At 53.9% G+C, this 21,303-nt stretch overlaps 5 protein-coding genes across 5 annotated transcripts; 2 read left to right on the forward strand and 3 right to left on the reverse strand.

Moving 5' to 3' along the window:
- Positions 1 to 1,574: 1,574 nt before the first annotated feature.
- On the reverse strand, positions 1,575 to 8,852 carry ColSpa_02615 (myosin type-2 heavy chain 1; the record flags this gene model as incomplete). Its single annotated transcript, XM_049268827.1, has 3 exons — positions 1,575 to 2,036; positions 2,095 to 8,364; positions 8,418 to 8,852. 3 exons carry the CDS (start codon positions 8,850 to 8,852, stop codon positions 1,575 to 1,577), a joined length of 7,167 nt encoding a protein of 2,388 aa, XP_049124784.1.
- Positions 8,853 to 10,058: 1,206 nt separating this feature from the next.
- On the forward strand, positions 10,059 to 13,767 carry ColSpa_02616 (protein red1; the record flags this gene model as incomplete). The annotated part of the gene is made up of 5 exons (XM_049268828.1): positions 10,059 to 12,489; positions 12,547 to 12,749; positions 12,818 to 13,147; positions 13,210 to 13,468; positions 13,559 to 13,767. 5 exons carry the CDS (start codon positions 10,059 to 10,061, stop codon positions 13,765 to 13,767), a joined length of 3,432 nt encoding a protein of 1,143 aa, XP_049124785.1.
- A 911-nt stretch (positions 13,768 to 14,678) lies between these two features.
- ColSpa_02617 (sphingoid long-chain base transporter RSB1) lies at positions 14,679 to 15,853 on the reverse strand (the record flags this gene model as incomplete). The annotated part of the gene is made up of 2 exons (XM_049268829.1): positions 14,679 to 15,263; positions 15,344 to 15,853. The coding sequence occupies 2 exons, from the start codon at positions 15,851 to 15,853 to the stop codon at positions 14,679 to 14,681; spliced, it is 1,095 nt and encodes a 364-aa protein (XP_049124786.1).
- Positions 15,854 to 17,083: 1,230 nt separating this feature from the next.
- ColSpa_02618 (putative lipase ROG1) lies at positions 17,084 to 19,207 on the reverse strand (the record flags this gene model as incomplete). The annotated part of the gene is made up of 3 exons (XM_049268830.1): positions 17,084 to 18,502; positions 18,555 to 18,850; positions 19,075 to 19,207. The coding sequence occupies 3 exons, from the start codon at positions 19,205 to 19,207 to the stop codon at positions 17,084 to 17,086; spliced, it is 1,848 nt and encodes a 615-aa protein (XP_049124787.1).
- Positions 19,208 to 20,088: 881 nt separating this feature from the next.
- On the forward strand, positions 20,089 to 20,543 carry ColSpa_02619 (mitochondrial protein PET191; the record flags this gene model as incomplete). Its single annotated transcript, XM_049268831.1, has 2 exons — positions 20,089 to 20,113; positions 20,176 to 20,543. 2 exons carry the CDS (start codon positions 20,089 to 20,091, stop codon positions 20,541 to 20,543), a joined length of 393 nt encoding a protein of 130 aa, XP_049124788.1.
- Between the last annotated feature and the right edge of the window lie 760 nt (positions 20,544 to 21,303).

Genomic DNA, 21,303 nt, shown 5'->3' on the forward strand with positions numbered 1-21,303 from the left:
TTTGGAGAGATAGAAGCGTGGCGCTAACATATCTCAATCCGCTTCAGAGGTCGGATAAGTGCAAACAAAATCGAGATGACGGCAAATAACGATTGTAGGACAGCGAATGCAGTCTCGGTGTCTGCTGCAACACATGTTCCATCGTATATCCAGGAGCAGATGAGGAGGGCAGTCTAAGAAATGTACGATTGGCCGGGTTTGGTGACTTTGACCATGGCCAGTACAGGACAAATTCTGGCGTTTCGTTGAGTCGATAGCGCCAGCGGGCAGCTTCATGGTACAAAGTAGGGAACCGAAATCGCATGCGTGGATAACAATCTAGGAATACAATTAAAAGAACAGGCATTGTACTACCGTCAGAATCGGTACTAATCTCCATGGTTGAGATAGAGTGAAGATTAGTAGGGAGCTTGTCGGTATCATTATTTAAGTGCATGCTCGTAATATACAACGTACTTGATTTAGGAGAGAAATCACATAGCTCGGTAGCAATATGATTCACCCGCTAGATATAGTATGCGTGCTGCTGTGATAATCGCTCGACTAAACCTCTCTTCACGGCAACCAGAGTAAACAAATACAGGACATTTGTAGTATGCCAGCATCGGGGGGAGGCTAACTGATGATGTCTTCAAGACTTAACCGTCCGGCAACTAATCAGCGTTGCTTCTACCGCCTCTCGATGTCAAACACGGCGCGAAAAGGGTCCAGCGCTCCTATGGGCCGGATCACTTGCGGGTTATGTTCTACTATATCACTGTATTCCATAAGATCTTCGAATTACGGCAGTGGTCGCCAACGGCTTTCAAAGATGCGGTGAAGCTGTCTAAACAGGTTACGGCTGGCACATGTCCTTGTCAGTCACCTATCAGGTCATCAATCACCCATCACGAGGACCAATGGTTGGGCTCCCAACATATCGAACCAGCACTGAAGTTTTTCAAGTTCGGCACGCCAGAGTTAGCGAAATCTCTAGCAATCTCGGATTCATAATCATGGTGACCTCCTTGTACATCTCGATCGCCACGTCAAGCGCCGACGACGGGCCATCAGCTTTGTATGCGCTATGGCTGTAGGGGAAGCCGGAACCTGATGCTGAACAGCACCCTTCGCGTCGACCGCCGACTGAAAACCTTTGATTATGCACGAGAGGCAGCTCCGTCATGCAGCGAAAACTTGTTGACGTCGGCCAAGTTGTTGAGGATGAATATCGTATTGCTATAGATTCTTTCCAAGATAAAAAATTTTTTATCGCCTTGACAGCCACAAGTTTCTATCTGGCAAGTAAGGGCTCGAGGTCAAAAGGAGGGGACAACCTTCGCTCTCCTAATCTGTTCTCTCATGAAGTAACTCGAAATATGTAATTTTCGTGACAGAAACCAAACGCAAACCGATACTAGACCCTACGCCGTACTTATAGAACAAAAACACCATACACGCCCTCCTCAAAAGAAACTTGCCTGTTCTCCAGACCTTTACAGACCGTAGTTCAACGCCAAAACAACCCACGCTAACCAGCCCCATTTAAACATTACAACGTCCTGCATGCTTTTACTTCCTCACACATACATCTCTTACAAGAAACCCTTGGTGAGACTGGGCGCCCGACTAAGGCTGCTTTTCCGCTTGGGCACAGAAATCATCGAGGCGGTATCATCGTCGACGCTGAACCCCGTTCGCCACGCACCGCGAACGCTTCCCATGGCGGAGGCGGCTCCCTTTTCGAACCTCAATGCCTTGATGCCTTCAAGCTCACGCTCGAGGCGCATGGCCCTCTCCTTCTCCTCGCGGAGTTCTCGTTCAGCACGGCGTGCTTGGAGCTGGTTTTCAGACTCCGATGACTGAAGCTCCTCGATCGTTTGCAGAAGCTTCTCGGCCTTGTCACGCATGCGGGCCACATCGTCCTGTAGCTGCGTGTTCTGCTTGTCCTTGCGGTCGATCTGGCCCTGAAGGTCCTTGACAATCCGGTCAACGTTGCGGACCGATCGCTGAGACTTGTTTCGTTCGTTCTCGTGCTCTTCGAGTTGGGACTCAAGCTAAGGGTTAAGATGTCAGTGAGCATTTGGCATTACAGCGACCGGCTCGTTGACTTACCTCTTGAATGCGTTTGTGCAGAAACTTGATATCGTGGCTGGCACTGGAGTAGCCCTTGGTTTCAAGATCGACACATCTGATTTGAATCTCGTTGAGAGCCTTCTCAAGGGCAGCCTTGTCTTTCTGAAGCTGGGTGCTGGCCTCCCGTTCGACCATGGCTTCCTTTTGCATTTCCGACGCCAAGGCCTCAGCGCGTCTCATCTTCTCCACCGCAGCGGCGGCAATGTCCTCCTTCTGTGCCAGATTAGATTTCAGCTCCAGCATTTCCTTGTCGATATTTGCAGCGTCACGTAGGGAGGCGCTGTCGCCGTTTGTGAGATCCTCGAGACCGGCCTTGGCCTCCTCCAGGCGAGCCTCGATACTGCGCTTCTCCCGAACCAGTGAGTCTCGCTCGGAAGTGACTTCGTCCACTGATGCGCGGAGAGACCGAACTTGGGACAGCAGGGTTACAATCTTGCCTTGTGCCTCGCTGTGAGCATTCACAGCCTCGTCGCGCGAGGACACAACATCGGCCAGGGTTGACTCAAGGCGGGCCTTCTCCTTAGACCACGTCGAGCTGTTGAGAACTTCATCGTCCCACTTAGAGCGGAGCTCATCAAGCTCCTCACGCAAGCGGGCGATTTCAGCTTGCTTAAAGAGCTTCTCCTCACGGGCCAAATCCAGCTCCTTGGTCAGCGTGGCGAACTCGGCCTGGTACTTCTTGCGAGTCTGCTCCATGCTCATTTCCTTGTCCTCGATATCATTGGCTCTCTGGTTACGGTAATCCTCGAGCTCGTGCTGCAGGCGCTTCTTGGCTTGGGTGGCGGCATCCAGATCGGTCGAAAGGTCCTCGAGCTTCTCCTCGAGCCTCTGGTTCTGGCGTTGCAAGTCCTCGATAGTGGAGTCCATCTTTTCCCTCTCGGAAATGATCTCGGCATATGTCTGTTCGGCTTCCTTAGCTTGCGTCTTCGCAAACTGTTCTGCACGGCTGGCCTTCAGAACCGCAATTTCCGCTTGCTCCAATTTACTGAAATACTCATCAGCACGACTCTTGTACAAGTTCAAGCTGGATCCAACGTCGGCAAGTTTGGATGTTTCGTTGTCAAGTCGGATTTGCAGATCGGAAAACTCTTGCAGGAGCTGGCTCCGGCTGGCGGCTTCTTGTTCACGAGCCATCGTCATCTCCTCAAGCTCGGACCTGGTGTCGCGGAGTTCGACTTCGAGGGCAGCCCGATCGTGGCGCATCTTTTCGAAATGGTTCTTGACGTCTGAAAGTTCCGAGATGGCATCCCTATGGCTATGCAGAAGTGAGCGACGCGCCTCTTCTTGGCTGTTAAGCGCGTCAAGGATCTCCTCATGCGATCGGGTCTGAATATCACGCAGGGACAACTCGCCAGTCCTGACGCTTCTCTCCAGAGCCGATACCTTCTTAGCCGAGTCGTCCAGCATGTCATGCAAGCGGCTGTTGACCTTCTCAAGTTTCTGCACACGAAGAACCGAAGAGTTTTCGTCGAAATCTTCCGGAGACGACGAGCTACGCTCGAGTTGGCTCTGGAGATGCCGGTTCTGCATTTCGGCGACCTGAAGCTGGTTCTGCAGCTCCTCAACTTCGGCCTTCAGATCCATGCGGTTGTTGAAGCTCAAAATGTCTGCAGTCTTGTCGGAGCGGGCCGAGTCGAGAGGTTCCGGTTCGAATCGTCGAGTCGGAGTCGAATTGTTCGAGTACTGACGCGTCTGCAACTTGGACCGCCGGAAAGTTGGCGAACCATTGAAAGGGGCCTCATTAGGACTGATCTCTTCGAGCTTGCCTCTTATGGGAGAGTCAACCCGGGCAGAGCGCAGCTCAGCCAGCTGTGCCTCAGCGTTTGTCCGCGCAGCGGTTTGGACACGAAGGTTTTGCTGGAGATCCTCGACTTTCCTAACCAGGTCGAATTTCTTGCTAAGCGCGCCCTCGTTTGTGCCGTCCGCTTGAGGCGGGATAACAACTTCGGGATCGACCGTCTTGAGGACCTTCAGCATCTGAGCTCTCAACTCCTGCAACTCCTTCTCCCTAGCTTCCATCGTCGACTGCAGAGTGCGAGCAGTGGCCTGCGCCTGCGTGCGAAGTTGACGTTCAGACTCGATGGTCCGGTTGGCCTCCGCTAGTTGCACCGTGGCCGTCGACGCGGTCTTTTCGGCGTTCCTCGAGGTCTTAGCTTCCCGGGCTACCTCGTGGTTTAGGTCCTCCAAGTTGAGTTGCAACTTTTCTACCTTCTTCTCCAGGCCAGCGATTGTGAATTGAGCCTCACCGAGCTGCTTGTTCAAGTGTGTGTTTTGCTCGTCAGCTCGAGCCTTCTCACGTTGCAGGCCCAGCACTTGGCTCCTCGAGGCTTCGCTCGCTCTCGAACTGGAACGGGCGATTTCAAGCCCTTTTTGCTGGAGTTTGTTGAGAAGGGCACGATTGTCGTTTTCCGAGGCCGTCAGACGGCCCTTGACAGTAACCAACTCTCGCTCGAGTCGCTCCTTCTCCTGATCATTCTTAAGCCCGAATTCTCCGGAAGAGAGAATGAGTTTGTTGAGGTCCTCAACTTGACGATTGAGGTTGGCACACTCGTCTTCAAACCACTTTAGTCGCTCTTGGGCGGCATCCAGGTCCTTTCGTACGCTTTCCTCTCTCTCACGAGCGGCTCGAGAAGCAGCCCGTTCGCCTTCAACTTCGGCTTGCATACGAGCTTCTTCAGCTTGGGTCTTAGCGACACGGAGGCGTCTGATTTCCTGCCTCGCCTCGTCGCGTTCCCGTTCCGCCATGTCGCGAGCTTCCTTGGTCCGACGCAGGTTGTCTTGCTGAACGTAGAGCTCCTTTTCTATAATGATCTTCGATTCGTTCAGGTGATCATACTCTTCCTGCAAGGCGTTGAACTTGTGCTCGCTGAGTAGGAGGACGTCATCGCGGGATTGGCGTTCCCTGCTGAGCTCCTTTTGGATGTTGAAGAGTTCGTCCTTGAGGTCCTTGATCTGGGCCTCCAGAACTTGACGGTTCTTGTCTGCTTGAGCGTCCTCGGAGAGGCGAGTTTCGAGGAGCTTCTTGGCGTCTTCAGCTTCTCTCTCAAGCTGAGACTGTTGCGACTTGATGGCACTTATCTCAGCCTGGACCTCGCGAAGCTTAGCAGCAGCGTTTTCCTTCTCGGACACCAAAGATTTCTTTTGTTCCTCGAAGGTACGACGCTCCATCTCGTACTTCTTGTTATCGCCTCGGAGGACGGAAAGTTCACTCTCCTTCTTCCGCACAAGATCTTCATAATCTGTCGAGGTCTTTGATAGTTCGGAGAGTTGCTGCTGAACCTGGCGGTTCTCGAGAGCAAGCTGGGATTCTCTCGACTTAGACGACTGAAGTTCTTTTTGTGCGGTTCGCAACTTGACTTCGAGATCTTGGTCTACCTTGAGAAGCTTGCTCTCCAAGTCTCGTGCTTTACGATCCTTGAGATTGAGCTGACTTTGTAACATCTTGATCTCATCCTCGAGCAGTCGTTCCTGCTCACTGCGCTCGGACTGCTTTTGGGAAATTTCTTCGATGGAGCGCTCCAGTTCTTCGGTTCGTGTTGAGAGTTCCGATTTTTCTTGCTCCAATCTCGCGATCAGCAAAGCCGCTTGCTCCAGTTGAGCACGGTACTTGTCGACCTCTTGTTCGGCCCTCTTCTTAGCTTCCAGCAGGTCGTCGAGTTGGTCCTCCAGCCTCTCCTGGTCTTCTATGGCGCCGGAGAGCTTCTCCTCGAGTTCCGCCTCTCGCACCTGGAGGCGCTTGAAAATTTCTTCCTTGTCTAGAGCAAGTGCACGCTCACTCTCCAATGTCTGCTGGATGCGGACCATCTCGTTGTGGACGTTACGTCTGTCCTCCTCTAGCTTGTGGCGGTCGTCAGACTCTTGCCTCATCTTGTCCTGAAGCTGGCGGATCATTGCGTCCCTCTTCTTAACTTCCGTGGCGCTGCGAGTGGCTCCCAAGAGGGGCTTCATCTTGCTAACAAGCTGCCACCACGGGTTTTCCATAAGGTCAAGGTAGGTGTTAAAGTTTCGCTGGATAATCCGGGTGGCCTCGGTTCTGAACAGTCTTTTGTAGGCAACACGCCGCTGGATGTAGCCGCGTGCAACAGACTGAAATCGAGACATGATCTCAGTGATAAGGGCGTCGCGCTGTTCTTCCAATTCGGCCAGGACACCAGATCGGAAGAATACCTTCGTAAGACCCACGCGGTACAAGCTCCTATCCATTCCGAGCTTCTCAAGCATCATTGCTGCCACAGCTTGACCCTCCTGGTAGCCCTTGGGCATATTTTTGCAGAGCACCTCGTAGCGCTGACGGAATTCCGCAAAGGGGAGACGATTGGGGAAACCGGTTCGAGCAATGCGGATTCCTTCAAGGACACCATTGCATCGCAACTGGTCGAGGACGAGAAGTTTGTTAAACTGTTTGGGCTTCTTCTTATGGTTCGGCAGGATACAGCGAACGAAGTGAGGGTGAGTCGAGTGGAGCTGAGCCATCAAACTGTGAAGCTGCTCTTTATGGCGCTGAGCTACGGTTCGGAACAGCCCCTTCTTGACCCTGTTGCGGCTAGCGCCGAGGTCGTCGTCTACATCGGCACAGTCGGCGAAAAGGTCGGCAATGTGCTTATCTGTGGAGGAGGCAAGAAGGCGAGTGATGTTATCATTCAAGGGATCCTTGTTTTTCTCCAGCCAGCCGTCGGTGGAATACTCAACTTCAGCTGCGTAGTGTGTGAGGATGAAGCCTTGGCCTAGCCGAGAGGGTCGATACTTGTTCGACTTCTTGTCCCACAAGGAGTTCAGCTTTTCGGTGAATGACTTGTCCGTGGCCTTGGGCATCACGCAATCCTCGTCCAAGCAAGAGAAGATACCGATGGGATTGGGCAGCTCGATGAGGTCGATTGTGGGCTGGAGGTCTCGACCAAAGTCAATGAATTGCCATTCGATTTGTTCCCTTGCATATTCTTCTTGCTCGAGTACGAACATGTGGTGGTTGAAGAACTGCTGGAGCTTCTCGTTGGTGTAGTTGATGCAGAGCTGCTCGAAGCTGTTCTCCTCGAAGATTTCGAAACCAGCGATATCCAAGACGCCAATGAAGCGTGAATCGTCCAGTCCCATACCCGCACGATCCAGCTGGCGGTTAATGCGTGTAACGAGGTTGCCGAAGCCCCTTTCATAGATACCCTTGGACAAGGCGTCAAGTCCCAGACGGACCTGTTCAGGAGTCTGGACCTTTTCGACCCATTCGCGACCAGCCTTGACTCTGGGGTGAAGGAGGCCTTGCAGGAACGGCTCAAGCGGGACACCGAGCAGCTTACACACCTTGGCTGCTTGTTCCTTGGCATCGGGGGCCAGCCGGGCTTGGTCTGCGGCACGACTTTCTTTCACAACTGAAATGTTTCCGAGGTGCAAAACAGCAGCGATGGTGCGGATGATTGAGTTCTGGTCCTTGTCTGAGAAACCCATCACACTGAAGGCCTCCATCAACAAGTCCCATTCCTCGCGGTCGGAAACTCCAACAATGGTGTCATGACCAGCGCGCGTGTATGCAAAATCCTCGACGTCCAGGCCATCAAGGAGAAACTCCTGCTTCAACTTCCTATCCGCGCCCTTAAGAAGCTGGTAAAAGATGTGGTAGTTTCTCTCGTGTCCGTTAATCCTCACGACACGAGACTTTTCTAACAGGTACCAGTCGATAAATGCGCCAGATATTGAGCCAGCCCGGTTGAACTCGATACGGATGAACTTTCCGAATCGCGAGGAGTTGTTGTTGCGCACCGTTTGGGCATTGCCGAATGCTTCGAGGATAGGGTTGGCACGGAGGATCTGTTGAGAGAGGTTCGACTGTTGAGACTTGCTCTTGACCGGAGACTCTGAGTGAGCAACAGCCGCAAGGTACTGAATGACTTTCTTGGTGTTCTCGGTTTTGCCAGCACCGGACTCGCCAGTGACAAGAATGCTCTGGTTTTCGCCCTCGTCCACCAGGTTGCGGAAGGCGTGGTCAGCCATGGCATAGATATGAGGTTTTGTGTCTTCCCTATTCCTGCCCTTGTACATATTGATATATTCGTTCGTGTAGATGGGTAGCGGGCAGTAGGGGTTGACCGTGACCAAGAAGAGACCGGAATAGGTGTAAATCAGGTCGGCTTGGTATCTCATGTGGAGGTTATGGACCACAGATGCCTCGTTCAGATGGGTCAACTCGGCCATATCGTTTGCCTTGTCGAATTTGGCGGGATTGACTTTGTCGACGCTTTCCGCGTCTACTTCTCGTTGCTGTTTGGCTGGAATCAGCTACGTCACCAGCATGCGCAGATTACAACACTCACTGTGCCATCGTCGCACTGGACGAGGATTTTGTTGCCTTCTGTTTCTTCAACCACCCATCCTCTCACGAAAGCAGCTTGAGGGTCCTTTAGCCACACATAACGCTTTCCTGAGAAGTCATTCTCTCCCTCGATGCCTCTGACCGTGTCGGAGCCTCGGCGTGTCTCCTCGGCCTTGATGAACGAGGGCGCAAAGGTCCCAGAGCCACTGTTCCTCGAATCCGAACGATTGTGGCGGAAGTGACCGGTCCCCGAGAACATGACTGGGGCGGCAGGCGCTGCGGGTGCTATTGAGGCGGTCGAATTGTTTCTGACGTGCGATGTGGGCGTAGACACGGCCGACAACGGAGATGGCGAGGAGAAGACTGCGGACTTCGGCCGGTTGCTGCTAGGACCGGGCGAAGTCCTAGCAAACGGATTATTTCGCGGTTGCGCCATGATTGGGGAATCACAGAAGGTATGGTATCGTTAAAAGAGCGCAGTCCTCAGAACCGCGGGTTGTGTCGTTTCCGTGTCGTTGCAAAACGTCTCTCGTAGATGGTCCGCTCATGGAGTAAACATTAAGACAGAAGCAAAGCTGACGAAGGGCAACACAGCAACAAATCTTGAAAGGAAACAATGCGAAAGGAGTCGCCGGATCGCAACCTCTTGGGCGAAATTGCCTTTGCGAAAAAGACAAACCAAATCAAGCTTGGGGAGGCTGGGGAGTGGAGGATGGACAATCGACGTAAGGATGGAGATTGTTGACTTTGGACCACATGAACAGGGATACAGGAGGATGGTTGCTCAGGGTACGCCTGAGCAAAGTAAACAATGAGGGGCCCCCACGTGACAGACGCCAACTCCAATAGTGACGCGAGACCGTCGCAGGTCAGGCTAGCTGGAATCGGACTAGTGCTGGAGCGCAAGTCTCTTTCTGCCCCCTTCCCCTGCACGGCCTTGAGTTTGTTCGGCTCTGGACTTTCCCCAAGGATCCTCGACTCGAGTCTCCGAGCCGCCGCCCAACCTCCGTCAGCAGCCGTCAGTCAGTCAGTTGCATCGAACCTGGATGCCGACGTTGATCTCTTTCCCAACCACACATACACCGGGATCGATCCAAGACATCAACGTTCCACAGCTCTCAAAGATCCATCTTTGAGACGGGACGAAGAGACACGCAGGTTTTTGGGATCGCTTACTTTTGCAGAAGCTTCTTGCTCTATCCAAATTCGGATAGCCCACCGCTACCTCTACTGCTGGTACGCGCCCACATCTGAGGTGCATGACGATTGTTTTTCCGACGAGAGCTTTTTTTTTTTCGCGCCGTGAAATCTCCTCTGCTCATCTTGGCCCAGCAAAGCAAGCAATCCACCAACGACCTTGGCCACACCAACCCCCGGTCTCTCTTCCTTTGCAAATTGCCATGCTTCTTTTGTTCTTCCGGACCACAGACTCGACGTACCCAGATTTTGTTTGCCTGCTTTTATTATTCTAGCGCAGCCGGCTACAGACCAACGGATTGTTGGGACAGCATCCACCCAAACCACACACTTCCATCCCTTGCTGCCAGTTGCGCGCGCCCTCTTCCCCTCTGAGGCATCGCCCTTTGCTTAATTTTTATTTGGCAGTCGCCTCCAAGCGCGCACACGGTCGCGATTATCCAGGATGAACAATTACTACCCATACGGGTACTCGCCGTACCCGGGGCAAGCACCTGCGCAGCAGCAGCCCTACTTCCCAACCATGCCGCCCTTTCCTCCCCCAGCGGCAGCCTATGCTCCGCACACAAACACCTTTGACACCCGTCCTCAAGCACCAGAGTCATACGATCAGAGCCAAATAATGATCCCCGGCCTTGGCTATAGCCATTCTCAAGGCTTCGGTTGGCCTCAGCCGCAGCCACCACAGCAGCAACAGCAACAACAGGCGGCGCCTCAGGTTCCTTACCAGCAATCGTGGCAGCCTCCGCGCGAGGGACCCAACCTCATTCCAGCAGCGCAGTATTACCAGTCGGGCGATACGCCCAAGTCTCAGGCACCCATGGCCTCGGGGGCACTTCCGCCTACTGCGCCTAAGGCCCTTGCTAAATCGACGAGCGACGATGCTGAAGAGGGCGAGCTGAGCGACGGCGAACTTGACGATGTCTACGAACCGCAAGAGAATTCTCCCGATACCAGTGCCCGACGTCCTGGTGGGAGCTTCCGGGCTGCTGCGAATGTGACCAGCCAGAATGGAAACAACAGTGCTGGATACACAACCGCCGATTGGCACGGCGGTGTAAAGAGTGGAGGGATGAGGACTCACGCAGCTGTGAATATTGATGGTATGTACCTCATGGGACGAATACCACTTCAGATCGACGCTGACCCAAAGGCAGAACGAGAGCGGTCCGGATCCTACTCCCCCCATCTGTCTCCTCACGAAGTCCATCCGCACATCGACGCGAACAACCAACACAGCAACTCTCCTCCGGCGCACGCATTCAGTGGCCAAGCTCCTCAGTCTTCCACGGCCATCGCCGGTCAGCAGTTGGGCAAGAAGGCCATGGAGGACGCTCGACAAAGAGCCCAGTCAGCTATTCTCAACTTGTGGCCCCTAGGTGTCCGCCACCAGGATTATATCGACGAGGGTATCGATAAGGATATTGTCAAGGACCTCCTCACCGAGCTGAAACTAGATCCTGGCACCTCAGGCCAGTCCACCATTCCAGGTCTTCCGGCCACTACGCATTCACCAGGTCTCTCCCAGTCGTATGGCCAGTCCAGCTCGCAGCCCGTCAGTGCGCCTACGTCAGCAGCAATCTCGAAACCTACGGATCAGGCGCCGTCCACGGCGGCTAGGTCAGCTGGAGAAGAGAGGAAGGATCGGATCGCACGTCTATTGGCAGCAAAGAGCGCAAAGTCCGCATCTTCGACGACCAACAGCGGTGCGCAGGCTGTGGGTGCGAGCGACAAGACAGCTGTTCAACAACAGAAGCAAGATGCCCTTCAAAAGTCACGCGATGCTAGAGCCCAGAAAGCAGCGGAGCGCAAGGGATCTTTTCAGGCCTCTCAGTCAAAGGAGGCATCCCCAGCATCACCGACCCGAAGACCCTCATCGGCAACCGCTGCTACCCCGATTGGCCCATCCGCGACCCAACAAGCCCGGAATGGTTTCTCCCAGCAATCGGCTCCTCAAGCTGCTCCTGCATCGACTATTCCTGGTCTCTTCATGTCCACTCCACAATCTGCCGCTATCAATAACCAGCGGAAACGACCGGTTGCGGCTGACTTCGTGTCCAACTTGCAGGCCAACAAGCGCCCGTTCGGCCTCACACAACAAGACAAGCCCTTTGTCATCGATGTTAGCGACGCTTCTGACGACGAGGATGTTGAGATGGAAATAGGGTCTCCGACTGACGAGCCAGCGAACATACACCGTACCGACACGCCGTCTCGGAAGACGGCCTCTTTCCGTGACTTCCCCCCGCTTACAGAAGGCCTTCCCCAGCGCCAGCTCTCCAGCCCAGCCCCGAGCCATGTCGCTACGCCTCAGTCTGGTGTCATGGGTACTCAACCAAAGCAAGCGCATATTGACGTCATGGACAAACAGATTGAGGCCATGAAGCGAAAGATCGCTCTGGCCGAAGCCCGCGCCAGATTAAAGGCTGCTATGAACAGTCAGTCAGGTGGTCTGAAGTCTAATGGACAAACACCAGACACCGCTCTTGATTCGGAGACTGGCAAGCCAGGCATGCGGCGAGTTCAATCCATGGGTGCATCCAGTGCATCTGATCAACCCAACGGTCAGACGTCACCTGTGGTCGCCGAAGCCAGCAGTTCCATGCGTTTGCCCAAGCCGTCAGACAAGCGTATCGAGGGTGACTCAAGCCGCGCCCAAAAGCTCCGCGCGGTCAGCACCAACCTGCCACTTGTCGAGAATCGACTGCAAGCGAAGAAGAGCAAGCTTCGTCTTCTTCAATCCCAGATGTCTCGTCTAGAAAAGGAGATTGAAGAAGAGATGGCGGAGAAACAGAAGTTGACAGAGGAAATGGAACAGCTCGACCAGGACTCCGATGAGTCGGGAGGTCCCCAAAATCAGCTTAAGAGCAACTCTGGTTAGTGTTCAGTTCAAGCACATCCGCCTCCCCGCAAAACAACTAACCCATCTGCAGTCGATCCGGTTGTCACTCAGACGTCGACAGGCTCCCACTCCAAGGTGCAAAGCCCGTTGCCTGCCGCCGCCATCGCCCTTGCGGATCAGAGTGCCGGCATGCCTACTTCGGCTTTCAACACCCCAGTCGTTCGCCCCGCCCATTCCCCTTCAACGGAACATGACAAGACAGCTTCTATCCTCCACGAGAAGTCGCGGCCACTGGTAAAGCCGCAACGAGCCCCCTTGAAGCCCCCACTTCCACAGATGACCCAGCGTCTGCTGCTTCCAAGATTCCTGCCAACCACGAGGTGTTGGGTGATGACGAAGAGTCGCGACCTGCTACAAGTGATAATGCTTCTGATGTTGTCATGGGCGAGTCTGATGATTCGAGTTCTGAGCAAGACCGAGAGCAATCTCCAGATGTCTACGAGCCCCCTGAGAATACCACTGCCACCATGGCCACAAAGTCTCCATCCATTAGCCCAGTCGCGGGGGATAGCACTGTCTCGCTGGTCAATAGTGAAACTGACTTGCAGCAAACAAGTTCTAGAGCCTCACCAATTCCAGAGCAGATCTCTCTAGGAGTCAACGAGTCAACTCCCGAGCGGGGAGGCGGTGCCGTGAGAGAAGTACACTTCGTTTCATGCCACGGGCTCGCTCCAACAACTGACTTATTCAGCAGGTCCCTCCCGTTGCGCAGAGCACTGTTGAGTCTTCGACTGGCGACCGCTTCACCCCTTACGAGAGTCCGCTTCAGTATTTCCGTGCTTACCGATTTCATCCCAAATTTGCTGAAACCGTCCCTGGCGGGCTTCGGTCCCTCACCTACAGCAACAGGATCGATCCGAACCTCCCCATCTGCCCAGATCAGCTGGCCAGGCGCGACTGTCCGAGGGGTGCTGACTGCATTTACCAGCATTTCGAGTCCATGAAGCTGCCGGGTAGGTCGCCTTCACCCTGCACGGACTAATGACCACGTCGCATGTTCTCGAAGCATGTTGAGCGCTGACGGTCGCCCCCCCACGCTCTAGACGACCAAATCCTCCTCCAGCTTGGCGGTACTACACTCGAAGGGCCTGAAAAGGCAAAGTTTAACGAGGGGTTGCGGAAGCTGCTCCAAGAAATGAGATCGCAGAACATCAAGGACTTCCCCAGCATTGCACAGGGCATTGTCGACTATCGCAATCGCTTCACCGGCGATCCGTCAAAGATCCTGCCACTTGGCAACGTATCGATCTAGATGACGGAAGAGATTACTGGCCTGGCACGGCTCATATCTCTCAACCGTCTGTAATACCCCTTCAACACCACCTGTTTGAGTACCAAGCTCGTTTCCCTTTTCTTTGGCGTCAGGCAATATTGTTCATTTCCTTCGTCTTTACATACCCCGCATACCCCCCCAGCAAAGGCTCCAGAGCCAGCTAAAGGGCCTCGGGCGGCGTTCGCACGATACCCCCTCCTTGCGTTACTTTTATAAGTGATTCAGCCTGAAAATATCAGGAATGAGGCACAGGTACAATGGAAAACGGCAAGTAGGCAAAAGAATAAGGACCAGAGTGGAAAACCCACTCTGGATATTGAGATTATTGAGGGATGGCAAAGCTTTGAGTGCTTGCTGTCAACTCGAAAGAGCAGTTCGTTGGCCCTGTCTGGGTCGTACATAGACAAATCGAATCTTGTCTTAACTTCCTGCGCATCCCACACCCTGGCGACATGCTAACCGTTTTGCTTAATGATGCCAAGCTGTATGTTTTATTTGGTGAATCAGAGAGCATCTTGCTGTGATATGGTTGACAACTAGCCTGCCAAAGCATGGCGATAAGCTTTTATGGTGAATGTAGGAAAATGCACTCAATACTCCCTCTTTGTTTCTCTTGTTCGTCCTGTATCTTTGTGTTGCCCCTCTTTATGTACGGGGTTTTTCCTGGAACAGCTGAGAGATGGAAACTCAAAGGGGCCGCCCGGAGAAAACGACACTAGCGAGACTCTACAGGAGAGCTCCTCTTGACCTGTACCAAGAAAATCACTCAATAGATATTCTCGGTACTATTAAGATTCAATGTCAGAGGTTGTAACACTACTCATAAGAGCCTCTCCTTGTCAAAATAAAGTGGCCCCTCCAAAGTCAACCATTAACGCCTACCGGTGGTGTCATGGACGGGAGCCCCCATCATTATCAATGACAAAATTCACCATCTTGAAGCTCGGCTCCTCTCTAGGTGTTCTCCTGGCAACTTCCCTACGTGGCGGCGGCTCGAGTAGCTCCTTGCTGCAGAACGCCGGGTGGAACAGGTTGAGCGCCAGAACAGCAGCAGCGACCATGACGCCCTCGAACCCAACAAACAGGCCCTGGCGCCCCATCAGAGGCCCCGTCCAGCCGCCGCTCAGCTCGACGACGCGAAAGACGCAGCGCACAAAGATGCAGACCGTGGCGAGGGCCAGGGCGGAGAGGAAGGCCTTGAAGCGGCGCGAGGCGCGCAGGCGCACCATGGCCGGGTGGTTGTCGAGGGCGGCGGAGAGGTTAGGCAGGTGGGCGCGGCGGGCGCGGCGGTGGATGCGCAGGGCGAAGTCGGCGGCGACGAGCATGAGGATGAGCATGGTGAAGACCTGGAAGGCGAGGCCGGCGATCATGATGTTGTCGCCGGTGCGGGTGGGCTCGCGGCGGTGGTTGGCGACGGAGGCGAGGGCGCCGCCGACGGCTTGGAAGACTAGGGAGATCAGGTCACAGGGGATGAACTGGGGAATTGTTAGTTTTGGTTTTTGTTTATGTGAAATATGCACAAGAGAAGGAAAGTTGAGGGCCAGGAGGTACGTACGATTCCGGTGTACCACTTCGGCGGGATCCTCGAGTTATCCGGCCCAAACGCCGTCACGATCTGGCGGATGCAAAGGTAGATCCCGGCGGCCAGGAACGCCGGGCCGATGGTGAGGGCACAGACCTGGATCATGAAGCCGACCTCGTCCCACTGGTTGCCCCAGCTCATGATCCTCCCGACATAGCCGATAATTTCGGTGATGACGCCCAGGCTCATGGCGATGTTGAACGCCAAGCCGCGGCGGGTGGCGGCGTAGGTGGCCACGAAGGCGATGAGCGAGAGCCCAAAGAGGACGACGAAGAGGACGTTGGGTGCGAGTGCAATGCGGTACATGTAGTACGACGGCACGCCCTCGCAGTAGTCGCTCCGGGGCTCCTCATAGCAGAAAGCGGGCATCCAGTCAGCGTACCGCGTCTTGAGGTGGTCTACGATTTCCTTCGGCGGGGGGTTCTCGAAGCTGTACCCATACTGGCCGAGTACCGCTTCGAGGTAGTCTTTTGCAGTCGTCATGGTGGTCTTCCTTATGTCTTGATGTCTGGCCGCGCTGACAAGTCAGACAAACCTGTGATGTTAGGCTTTGAAGACGTAAACGAGACAACACGGCTTGGGAATGTGCTTTGATATATGTCACTCTACTCACAACAAAAGTATGCTACCCCCAACATGCGGTCGTACCGAAGGGATCGTCGAGTTTATTGGGATGCTCCGAGGAATAAGCTCAATGGCAACGAGGTACTTGTGGACGTGGCCAGCGACATGACTGGGCCAGTTATACTAAAACGGTCTTCGTCTTCTCCTTGATTATGTCGAAATGGTCGAAGATACACGCCTATAAAGCCATCCATCTGTTCAGGGTTGAGCAGTTAGTCGGTCACACAACAGGCGCGGAGCATTGTGAATGACACTCTCAACCACTTACATAAAAGGCAGACAGACCCCAGAAACCAATAATTTATGGAGCAGTATTGAACTAAACCCATCACGGAAGATCCCCCGTGGCCTCAGTCGCCTTTCTTTTGGCATATGTGGTGTTCAAGTAACTCTGGACTTTTCTGTTTCCCAAGCGGTCAACCCCAGGTGGGATGGCTACAACTAGTGGCACAATTGCAGGAAACATAACAGGTAAATTGGATATCAAAACCCCCGCTGGGACTTGTTCAAGGGCATTTCCAGTGTCGCTCAAAACCACGATGATCAATATACCTTGTTCGATATATGGGAGCGGTAGAAGTGCGAAACCCAACAAACATGAATGACCTGACTGCCACCCTGTTGAGCCGTCAGAAAAGCGGAGAAATAACAAGGTGTTGTACAAGCCCCGCTCGGTTTGAGCTTATTCTCAGATCAGACCAACACATACCCCCAAAAATACCCTCCCGTCTTCATTGGCCAGGTCTGGTTAGTACTCTTAACATATAACGTCTCCCTTTCCGAGCACAACATGACTTTCGAGTACTCTGGAGAACGGAATATTTGCCGCATGCGACGGCCTCTTGACGGCCTTATAAGATCATCACCATTAAAGGAGGAAGAGTTGCTGGCTCGGCGTCAAGATTGAGTGCTGTTACTGCGACCCAATCTTGCCAACGAAGAACAGTTGAAGGGCGACAGGCAGGTCACGGACAGAATACTCGCGCCACGATCGATTTTCGGCGAGTACAGTGAGCGTATTACACAGATTACGATGTGCTGTTTTAACTGTTTGGGTTCAGACAATATCCTACACCTACACACTCTCTTCTATGGCGCAACCGTCACACGCTTCTTCTTCTTCCCGCTGTTGTTTTCATCAGTACCGGCATTGCCCAGCCCCTTGGCATCGATCGCACTCTTGGTGACGACGCCGCCCAGAGCCTTACTAGTGCCAAGGCTTATGCCTCGGCCCTCACGCATGCTATCCAGGCTGAGATGGCTTCCTCCACTTCCGCGCCGGACGCCAATGCCCTTGAGCTTAGCTGTCGGGGAATCGCGGGTATCCACTGAGCTGTCAGGCCTCTCTTCTCCCTCAGCGGCGCGGCTAGCGGGTCTATCCGGAGATGGCGATGGCGATTCGTCTTCATTCACAACCTGTGAGTACCTGGGTCGCATCCTGGTGGTGCCAAGTGGTGATGGGATTCCTGAGGGCCGGTCTCGAGTCTTGCTTTGTGAGACAGGAGTCTCAAGACCGTTGCCGTTCTGTCCCTCATCCACAGTATTTGAGGCCTCACTAGCAGACAAATCGCTGTCTTTGTACGTGTGCTTATAAGCGTTTCCGGAACCCAGGAGACTCGCTCGTCTTGCGATCTTGTATCGATCGTACTCCTCCTTGGTATGCTGCGCATCCGTGAAACTGTCGAGGGCATCAAAGACGTGGGGGAAGACCTGAACATCAACGTCGCGGCCCCACAGAAAGTCAAGATGCTCGTAGTGAGGGATCTCGGTAGCTACGGTCTGGGGCGGCAGTTCCTTGAGCATGACCTTGATGTCGACCAACGAGTCGCTGCCGCCGTACACGAGAACGATGGGCGTCTTGATGTTTCGAGTGGGGTATTTCGCGACCTTGGTGTACTTGCTCGAGGAACTAATCGAGACAGGAGGATGAACGTCGTCGTCATACATTTGGAAAGACTTATTCCGAATAATTTGAAACCAGTGAACCACACTCTTCGTGCTGGTAAAAGAGTAGAGATGAGGATATGCGGCGAGTTTCTGACTGAGGGATATGTTCTTCGTCTGCCAGTTGAACAAAAAGGAAAGACCCATATCGATGACTCTAACAAAGATGGGCGGGTAAAGAATGGACTGCCACATGGTGGCTGAGCTGAGGATAGATCGACGGCCGAAGAGGAGGAACAAGACTTGGGGCGAGGCCTTCATCAAGGCGTCGACGATTCCATTAGAAAGGCCGGCAGGCGACATGGCCGGTGCCAAGGCGATGAATACATTGACCTGCTGGTTGAGTTTTGGGTGGATGGCAAGGGTGGCGAAGGCCTGCGCAGTTCCCTGCGAGAATCCAATGTAAGACAAGCTCTCCTGCCCCGTCGCCTCCAGGACATAAGCGATGCTGTCCGGGATGTCATGAAAAGCGAACTCGTCGATGGAAAAGTTCCAGAAGCCTTGCGACTTGGGCGAGTGGTGTACCGATTTTTTCGAATACTTGTTGCCGCGGTTGTTGCCAAGCTTGAATACCCTTCAGCGCTGCGCCCACATGGATGCGAGATGGAATACTGACCCAAACATCATAGCCCTGCTCAGCGAGCACAAAAGGAAGAGATCGCTGCTCGTCGGTCAAGCAGACCCAGACTTCCGAGTTCATTAGAAGACCATGGTGAAGATACACGACCTTCTTCTTCAAACTTCCCGGCCCGCTGTTGACCTTCTGGTCCTCCTCTCCCTTCTTCCAGGCCAGCCGGTGTAGTCCAAGGAGGTACCCATCCTTCGTCTGAAGGATGTGCTCCTCAGCTTGGTATCCGTACAGATGACAGAGGTCCACAAAGTCAGAAGCGTCTCTCACGGACGTCGAGATCGCTGCGCAAAAAGCCTGCAGTTAGCCCAGTCGCATCGTAGAGATAAAGGGGCATCCAGGGCACCAACACTTCTTGCGCTGCTCTGCGCGTTTGTGCTCCGGCGTCGAGAACCGATTAAACAGGCGACGGGAAGCTCTATAGAAGAGAGCTATGAGCGGCGAAGCTGAGAAAGGCCGGGTTAGCTAGCTAGGACGCCACCGCTTGGGGAGAGGCGCAAGTTCATACGTAGAGCTAAAGTCAAGACGCGGATGATAGCTTCGAGTCCGACCAGGAGAAACGACCCCACCAAAGCTACATATTCGATGCTGCGCAAAGCCATCAGTGCCAGGCCAAGTCTTGTTCGCGAGTTGCGCCGCATTTGGAGGAAAGGGGTTTGCGCTCAAAGACGAGGAGGGGAGGGAAAGGGAGAAGCGCAAGCTCTGCGGGTATTGAGCGTCTCTTACACGTTTAGTCGACCGATGAAAGGGATGGCCATCGTGGTATGCGATTTGGTTGGAACGAGATTAATCTAAAGAAGAAAAGCCGTGGCGCGACGGAACGGGGTATGTCTAAGAGTGCAGAAATGGGGAAGAGCTTCAAGCCATCATCGCTGGCAAACCGAGGACAACAAAAGCTTAAGTTCCAGTGTGTGGGGATTGGCGATGGTGACGGCGATTGCGTTGGCGTTGGCATAGGATGTGTCACCGTAGCGTTTCTAGAAGCGGACGGCGGTGGAAAAGTAAACCTGGAGAAAGCGATACGGGTGAGAGTTGGGAGAAGGTGATGTCACATGTGAAGATACGGCAATGATCTGTGAGCAGGAAGCTCCCAAAAAGGTCCAGGTCCCAAAGGTCACAGCACACTTGCACTGGGAGCTGGGAGGTGTCTTAGTGTGACACCCACGCCTCCCTCCCACCCCAAATCACCCCAATCACCGATCTGCCAGGTGTGTCAGTGGCAGGGACGCTGTCTCGTGCGAGCACGCGGTTGGACGATGGGCCTGGATCCTTGAAAGAGTGGAGCTTCCTTATTGAAGGACTGCAGGGACGTCAACCTTAGCGGGCCTCTGCGACTCTCGCACCTTGCAGAAACCGCTGCACGGAGGCGGGTCTTTGCGACTTGGTACCGGCCAATCATAGGGGTTTTGATTTTTCCTCCGGTGCTCATCGCAAACTCGAAGCTCCGACAGCTCCAGGAGTCGCACCAACAAGTCGCATCTGTGTCTACCCACCGAGGGAATGCCACAGCACCGTCGTCACCATGCCTAGCTCTTGCAAAGAACTGCGTACGTCCCCTCTCACTCATCCCATCAGGCACCGTCCGACATCAGCAGACTGACTTCCCCAGGCGAGGCGCTCGCGCAATGCCTCCAGGAATCCGAGTGCGTCATGGTCCAGCGCAACAGCGCCGCCGACTGCCTCCGCTCGCCCCTCGTCGACACCCTCCCCACAAAGTGCCAGCAGCTCAAGAAAGGCTTCGGAGAGTGCAAGCGCGGCATGGTCGACATGCGTAAGCGCTTCCGCGGCAACATGCCCGTCAACTACAAGACCATGAACGACGCCGAGGCCGGCAAGGGCTACCAGCTGTACGCCGGACGCCCGGCTTTCGCTGGTGGCAGGGGCGAGACCGACGGCAACGAGCCCGCGCCCAGGGACTGGCGCGAGGTTGAGAACGAACAGTACCGGAAGGAGCAGGAGGCGGCTCAGAAGAAGTAAGGAGAGGGAAGAGAGAGAGAAGAAGGGGGTGGAGAGGGAGACAGCCAATGAAGGGCACGGACACACAACACCTGTACAGACTATGTGTATGATCTGGAGAGCGAGGCATCGGGTGGCGTCACGGAGTTTTACAAAAAGAATTGGTCGTTGTCATTGGATGTATGGGTCAAGACCGCGTTGCACCTTTTGGACCACATCCCGACTCAACAACGAAGTAAAGCATACAATCGCATAGGTGTGGATTCTAAGATTCACATGAAAACAGAGCTTCTTCTGGCCAACCGGGTTCAGCGTTGAAAGGCATGGCCTGGCCTGGAGGTACTTCATCCCGATGTTGGAAAACCAGCTAGCTGTAGTTGAGATGCCACCAAATCGACAGGGCTGTCTATCCACGTGCATGCGTGAATGCCTGTGAAGCCCGCTTCACTTCCGAGAATACATATCAAAGCAGCATCCGCAGTGAAGCTGGTCTATGGGTGAATTGGGCATGTCTGTTTTTTTCAATGTACAAACCCCGTAGTTTGCTTCTATGCCTTTTATAATCACTGCTTCACGTGCCTTGTCCTATTTCCACTCGCCATGACCCAGACCGCCATCAGCTGATATTGAAGCGACCCCACCTTGGGTCTATGGGTGCAAGGTTTCGGGCTGCGAACAATGAGGCTTTAATGTACTGCCTCATCTCATCCCGGGGAACCGAGATGCTACATTTCGGTTATCTTTATACTCTTAAACATTTCAGCTTCGTTTGTTGCATTCA

The sequence above is a fragment of the Colletotrichum spaethianum genome (genome assembly GCF_022836535.1).
Source record: "Colletotrichum spaethianum MAFF 239500 DNA, contig05, whole genome shotgun sequence".
NCBI lineage: Eukaryota > Fungi > Ascomycota > Sordariomycetes > Glomerellales > Glomerellaceae > Colletotrichum > Colletotrichum spaethianum.